This window comes from Centroberyx affinis, unplaced genomic scaffold, assembly GCF_046629955.1.
Source record: "Centroberyx affinis isolate AG114_WGS23_722 - 3 ecotype Tasmania unplaced genomic scaffold, CSIRO-AGI_Caff_v1 ptg002800l_1, whole genome shotgun sequence".
Taxonomy (NCBI): Eukaryota; Metazoa; Chordata; class Actinopteri; order Beryciformes; family Berycidae; genus Centroberyx; species Centroberyx affinis.
In genome coordinates this window covers 62,216-69,732 of record NW_027280947.1, presented here as the reverse complement: position 1 = coordinate 69,732, position 7,517 = coordinate 62,216, and the positions used below count along the sequence as shown (strand labels likewise).

Genomic DNA, 7,517 nt, shown 5'->3' with positions numbered 1-7,517 from the left:
TTTATTATCGTATATAGTATGTATGTATGTATGTATGTATTTTCAAAACAATCATCTCAGTATGGTTTTAATGTATAATCTTGTTTGTTGGTTTTTTAAATTTTACCTTTTATAAATTGATTTGGCGATCTTATTTCTGATAGAGTCATGGCAATAAAGTTTTGGGATTTCACTGAGTGAAAGAGGGAGAGAGTGTGTGTGTGTGTGAGAGAGAGAGAGAGAAAGAGAAAGAGAGAGAGAGAGGCAGTGAGTAAAAGAGTGAGAGTGTGCATCTATCAGTGAGAGTGAGTGCTTGAGTGCTTGTGTGTGTACGAGTAAGAGAGTGTGAGTGTGTTTGCATGTAAGTGAAGTGACTGTGTGTGTGTGTGTGTGTGTGTGTGTGTATTTATGGGTGAGTGAGTGAGTGAGTGAGTGAGTTTCTGAGTGAGTGAGAGAGAGAGAGAGTGTGTGAGAGCGAGCGAGAGAGAGAAGTGACTGACTGAATGATTATTGACTGGGTGACTGTATGTGTGTGTGTGTGTGTGTGTGTGTGTGTGTGTGTGTGTGTGTGTGTACACATCTGACAGTGTGATAAGAGAGTGAGCGATGGTCTGAGTGAGTGACAGAGAAGCCGGGGCAGAGAGTGAGTGACAGGTGCGGACGGCCCGGCAGCTCACCTGCTCCACAGCCAGCTTCTTGTTGGGCTGTCCTGTGATGAACGGCTGCAACCTGCAACACACAACAACACACTTCAACACTCCAGGTTCTCCACATCTGAATTTGCTGCCTGGATTTCAATTTTTGGTCAGGGTTCAACATGTAAAGTCATAATCGATGACATTTTCATGTGTATAAATATCCGTTTTGCGACTCTCCATCGCCGATTAAAGGTGCTGTGTAGTGTTTTAACACCAGTAACTCATTGCCACATTAATTTTGTAAACAAACAAAGACTATCGGCAAAAAGCCTGTCAGCCTCTATCAGCCTCTCCTCTGCATCCTCCATTGTTTCTCCTTCACCTGGTGGATCTGGAGGGAAATCTGCTGGATCGCTTTACGGCACAAAACAGGAAGAGGTTTCTGTTCTTCCAGAGCAAACGGAGCTAAAGCTGAAAGAGTTTCTGGCAGCAGACGGTGGAGGGAGGGAAAGGAAGATGGAGGAATCACTTCTGACGTGTTGATCCGAAGAAGCAAGGGTCCTCTTTTGAGACAGGGGACAGGGGTTTATGGGAAATGTGACAGTTACTGTGATACCTTGGTATAGTTTCTGTAAATAAATGACACCACGGTCGAGACGATTGGTCGCCTCTCCCTCACACCAGCAGCGATCTAGGGCTGCAACTAACGATTATTTTCATTGTCGATTAATCTGTCGATTATTTTCTCGATTAATCGATTAGTTGTTTAGTCTATAAAATGTCAGAAAATAGTGAAAAATGTGGATCAGTGTTTCCCAAAGCCCAAGATGACGTCCTCAAATGTCTTGTTTTGTCCACAACCCAAAGATATTCAGTTTACTGTCATAGAGGAGTAAAGAAACCAGAAAATATTCACATTTAAGAAGCTGGAATCAGAGGATTTTGACTTATTTTTCTTAAAAAATTACTCAAACCGATGAATCGATTATCAAAATAGCTGCCGATTAATTTAATAGTTGACAACTAATCGATTAATCGTTGCAGCTCTACAGCGATCGCCACCATGACTGAACAGACAGAGAGAAGAGCGCCACCTGCAGAAACTCAAACTGCATCAACAGAATATCTAAGCTCCGCCCACACTGTTTGATTGACAGGTGATCTGTGGACAGTGCAGTGCAGAAACACCACAGCGACAAGGCTGAGCAACAAAGATGGAGACAAAAAAAAGACAAAATAACAAAAAAACAAAACAAGGAACTCGCAGATTACCATCTTATAATGTATGCTAATAGCAGCTGGGCAACAGGACCTTAACCAGCTCCATGTGACTGCACAGCACAGCATGTGGAACAGCAGTGGGTCCACAGCTACATAAACTGTGCAGACATTTCAAACTTTTCAAAGCCTGAAAGTGATCACATTCATTTCCCATATTTTTCCAGACTTTACAGAACAATAAAACCTTTCATTTTGAGGACCGCTCACATTACACTGCATTTTTCATCTTAGCCACGAAGACACAGTCGGTCACTCTGTCTGTTTCTGCTCAGCCTCGTTTCTCATTTACACCGTTTTTCCCCGTCCCTTCGCTTTCATTTCCTAGTTCTTTGAGTCGTCGCCTCAAGCCAAAACGCACACGACAAGACTCGAAGGGTACGAGACTCAAACCAGAGCCTTCATAATCTTAATGAAATCCTTATTCTCTATTGTGTCAACAACAAAATCCTGTAATGATGAATGTAATGAAGTGAATTTTTAATGTAATGGAAATTCCAAGCGGTCCTCGAAGAGATGAATACCCATGGACGATGTTTTGCAACAACAGAGTTGGGCAACTGTATTTTAAGCAACGATAGGCCTTGGCAAATGGAAAATAGCAATGTGTGTATAATAGTGGGCTTTAAGGGAGAAAGTTAGAAGACCTTATTGATCATATTTATTGGTAATTATGCCCATTTTGTCTTGGAATATAATAAAAATGTAATGTATGTAACATGGCCATCATGAATAAAGACGGAAGAGACATCAATTCTAATTTCCATGACATGAAAGTTTCATATCATTACATTCATCATGACATGATTTTACTGTTGACAGAATAGAGGCTGAGGATTTCATTAAGCTTACCAAGGCTGGTCTTTGAGTCTCACACTCTCAGAGTCTTGTAGTGTGCGCTTGGCTTGAGGCGATCGACTCGGATTACTAGGAAACTGAGACGAACGGCGGAAAACTGGCGTGAATGAGAAATGAGACCAAACAGAGACAGACAGAGAGACAGACAGGCAGGCAGACAGACAGGCAGACAGACAGGAAGCCGCCCGTCTGTCTGTCTGTCTGCACAATCTCTTCCTAGACAGTCACAGAGATAATCAGTGAATGCACCACCGGCGGTAATTCCTAAGCAGCCATCCCACCATCCCAGTGGCTGAAATTAGCATCATTCCCGGAGGCACCACCCCCACCCCCCCCCCCACACACACACACACACACACACACCCCACCCCCACCCCCCTTCTTGCCCACCCGGTCCAAGCACTGAGCCCTCCCTGGAGGCTTACTGTAAGTGCTCAACTCTCACTGATAAGGGAGAGGAGAGGGAGAGATCGAGCAAGCTTTTAATTAATCTGCTTTAACCACGGGAAAAGGGGGGGTGGGGGGGTGGGGGATATGGGGGGGACAACAGCGAATGTGGCATCTTTACCCCCCAAACCCCCCCCTCCTTTCTCAAAGCTCATTAGAAAATCCCAGCCAGGCTGGCGAATCGCTCCCCGCTGAGAGAACTATTCAGGGCCTGTACATGTGCTAGACTAGGCCTGACCCGGACACTAGGGAGGGAGGGAGGGAGGGAGGGAGGGATGAAGGGAGGAAGGATGGAGGGATGAAGGGAGGAGAGATGGAGGGTAGAGACGGGGGACGATGAGGAGAAGGGAGTGAAGGAGGGAGGAAAGGGATGGAGGTAGGCCACAGGGAGGGAGAGAAGGTGCAGGGAAAGCATAAGGGAGCGAGGGAGGGAAAGAGTAAAAAGATGGAGCGAGGGCACAGGGGGAAGGAGGAAGGTTAGAGGGAGAGGAGGAGGGCACAGGAAAGGGAGTACAAACAGGGAAGGAAGGAGGGAAGGAGGAGGGTACAAGGAAGGAGGGAAGGAGAGAAGGAGATACAGGGTTAAAGAGAGGACAGGGAGGGTGGTGGGGAAGGATGGAGATGGGGAGGTGGGAAGGGAAGGAGGCAAGGAAGGTAAAGAGGGGGAAAGAAGGAGGGCGGTATGGAAAAAAGGAGGTATGGAGGGAAGGAGGAGGAGGAGAGAGCGAGGAGAGAGCGAGGAGAGAGCGAGAGCCGGTCCAGATCTTCACTTCAGCTCTGTTCACTCGAGTCAGATTAAATACAAAGTCCCATTAACGGTTCATTGACCTGCGTGTAAACACTCACCGAGTCCAATCACTCGCCGCCCAATAATCCATAAACAGCACTAATTCTCCCTCGTTCAGTGTCAGATGAACACCGGCGGTGAACCAGAGAGACCCAGCCGCCCCCGGTGAGACCAGAGTTTAGTTATCGCACACTAAGCACTTTTTTTACATTCACATCTCAGGCCTTTATACAGAAAAACTGCAACAGTAGAATGAACTTCAGCTTCTAGATCACCAACATCAGGAGGAGGTCAAAGGTCAGGGCCACAGTGTCCTGACAACATTCCTATTAGCCCTGCAACTAATGATTGTTTTCATTAGCGATTAATCTATCCATTTTTTTGATTAATCGGTTAATCATTTAGTCTATAAAATGTCACAAATAATGATAAATGTCCATCACCAAAATTGATTCTTAAAATTGCTTCCTGAGCCTGACCAGCAGCCATAAAACACCAAAAAGTATTCATTTTATAATGATATAATCTTAGCATTTATGAAGCTGTAACCAGAAAATATTTGGTGATTTTACTTGATAAATGACTAAAACGATTAATCGGTTATCAAAATTACAAATCGATTAACTGACTAATCGTTTCAGCACTAATTCCTATAAAGCCTAGGATCTTTTAAGAGAGAAGTGCTAGAAAAAGGAAGCTAAGGAGTAGGAGAACACATTTTTATATTATATAACTTGCTAAAGTGGGGATGGCATTAGTAATAGTAGTATTAGTAGTATTACTAGTAGTAGCACTAATAGCAGTAATAGCAGTAGTAGTAGTAGCAGTAGAAGCAGTAACAGCAGTAGTAGTAGCAGTAGTAGTACTAGCAGTAGTAGTAGTAGTAGTAAAAGTAGTAAAAGCAGTAATAGCAGTAGTAGTAGTAGTAGTAGCAGTAGTAGTACTAGCAGTAGTAGTAGTAGTAAATGCAGTAGTAGTAGTAAAAGCAGTAATAGCAATAGTACTAGTAGTGGTAGTAGTAGTAGTAGAAGCAGTAACACCAGTAGTAGTAGCAGTAGTAGTACTAGCAGTAGTAGTAGTAGTAGTGGTAGTAGTAGTAGTAGAAGCAGTAACAGCAGTAGTAGTAGCAGTAAAAGCAGTAATAGCAGTAGCAGTAGTAGAAGTAGTAGTAATAGTAGCAGTAGTAGAAGTACTTTCATTATTACTTGTGCGATGGTCCTTTATTGTGAATTGTTTAAACGACCAATCACACGAGCTGAACCGAATCCTCCGCCGAACTGGAAGCTGAGCTCCTTCCTCTTGTATTACTAATATTTTTATTTCTTCTTCTTCTTCTTGGCTGCAGCTTCTACAGTTGAGTCCCTGGTGTGTTTTACAGCCAGTGTGATTTTCTCACATCACACAGACACTTAGTCAGATTCAACAGTCTGTAGATGAGCCAGTTGCTGCTGGTGTGTAAAGACGAAGTGTAGAGTCAAAACACACACACACACACACACACACACACAGTGTTCTCACTCTCTCTCTCTCTCTCTCTCTCTCTCTCTCTCTCTCTAACACATACATACACTCTCCCACTCATTACCATATTCACTTCCTCTACGGTTTCATTTCCTGCATTAGGGCCATTTTCATTTATTTTTAATTTTATTTCCCTTGTCATTTTACAGATCTTATTATCGTTCTTCTATCATTTCCCACCACGCCGCCTGTCCTCGTTTAGATTCTGTTATCCAATCCGGTGCCGTATTCGCCTGTCATCTTGATTTTTTTTTTTATTATTGCTCTGCTTGTTTGTTGTTTTTGAAGGTGAGATGTTTTCACAAGCTCCTTATTTTTTCCTCATCTCGTATTTTATTGTTTACCGCTTCGCTTCCGTGTTCTATCACCGCGCAAATGAACCCCAACCGAACCAATCTAAGGGAAATCATTTCGTTCTTCGTACGATATTCCAATCAATAACATGACGAGAAGGGAGGGAGGGAGGGAGGGGCGAGACGGAGAGGAGGAATAATGTGCAGACTGGGGACGAATGAAATTAGTTCCACGATGAGCGCTGATGTAAATAAATGATGATAATAATCTGAGCTTCCAACTCAATTTTCCAGCTGGGGACTGGATCCTCCGAGGCAAACTGCCCCCCCCCCTTCTATCCCCCCACCCCCCCATCACCCCCCCTCGCCCTCCTCCTCCATCTCTTCACAGTTAAATCAGGCATAATCACAAAAAAACCCACACATGCAACTGTGGTGCCCACTCATACTTTCCCATAAACTCACACTAACACACACAAAATACACAAAGCACACACACATGCATCTCCACACATACACACACACACACGCTCTATCTCTCTCTCTCTGTCTCTCATTTGTGCTGAGTTCTGTCCATTCAAGGCTGCAGTGCATTGTGGGCCGGCGTGCAGCTTGGCAGGGGGAGACGCAGATCGAGCCAAAAGAACTGATTGTGTTTCCTTCTCCTCCATCCAGTCCGTCCAGCTCCTGACGGTACTGACCCCATTCACAGCCAGACACAGCATTCAGCTCACACACACACACACACACACATCAACACACACACACACACACCACACACACATATAGCACATGGTTCTGTAGAGACACAAAAACGGATTCCACAGATTTGAATGCATGGACACACACACTCCCACACGATGTCATCAACACACATAACTTAATAGAAACACACACGTACACAAACCCAGACACACATTGCCACTATACTTGTGAGGACCTTCCATTGACTCACATTCATTCCCTTATACCCACACCTGCAGAAAGCCAAATTTTAAAGACCTTTTTTAACACTAATGGAAAATGAATTTAAGACTTTAATTTTAAAACCAAAAGCTAATGAGACAAAGCCTGATTCTGACTGAACTTTGCCAATGAAAGTCATGAAACTATAAATAGACAGAATAAGCAAAAAGGGACAACGGGAAAATAATTAAGATTCATGTAGTCCAACTGTGTTTAGTGAAGCAGATTCAGTTTTGCATGTTCTCCTATCCCGGCTCTGTATTCATCTAAGAGCGGACATGAAGTGCAAATAAACCTGCCAGAAATAATAAGACCTCTAATGAGTGTACTTAAGACATTTTAATACTTTTCAAGGCCTTACATTTAGATTTATTTTGAGACTTTTTATGGACCCGTAGGTGTTAAAACTAACCTTAATTTTAACCCCAAACCCTAAAAATTGCCACTTTTAAACACTGAGGGTGAAGAAAATGGCCTCATTTTAGGGGGATTTCCATCACTTTTCTTTCTATTCAGTGCGCACACACACACACACACACACACACACACAGGAGGACATATTTAACAACCCAAATAACCCAGCCGTGGCCGTTTGATGAGAGCTGTGACATTTCTCCAGATGGATGGGATTTCTGGGTCAGATGGCGCTTGGCTGCACAGTGTGGCGCTGGGGTTTGTCCTCAGCAGATCTTCTAGGGGCCGTGACTGGTCTTGTGAACAGAGATTAGCCATTCATTGCGACGGGTGGCT

The 7,517-nt window shown here is 43.9% G+C and overlaps 1 protein-coding gene across 1 annotated transcript in view; it reads right to left on the bottom strand.

Annotated features, from left to right (window-relative positions):
- Positions 1–656: 656 nt before the first annotated feature.
- LOC139657960 (transcription factor IIIB 90 kDa subunit-like) overlaps positions 657–7,517 on the bottom strand; it is a gene marked incomplete at its 3' end in the record, with an annotated part of 65,086 nt that continues 58,225 nt past the window's right edge. The window contains exon 11 of the mRNA XM_071535952.1: positions 657–708. Coding sequence (XP_071392053.1) covers positions 657–708 — 52 coding nt within the window. The remainder of the gene's footprint in view (positions 709–7,517) is intronic.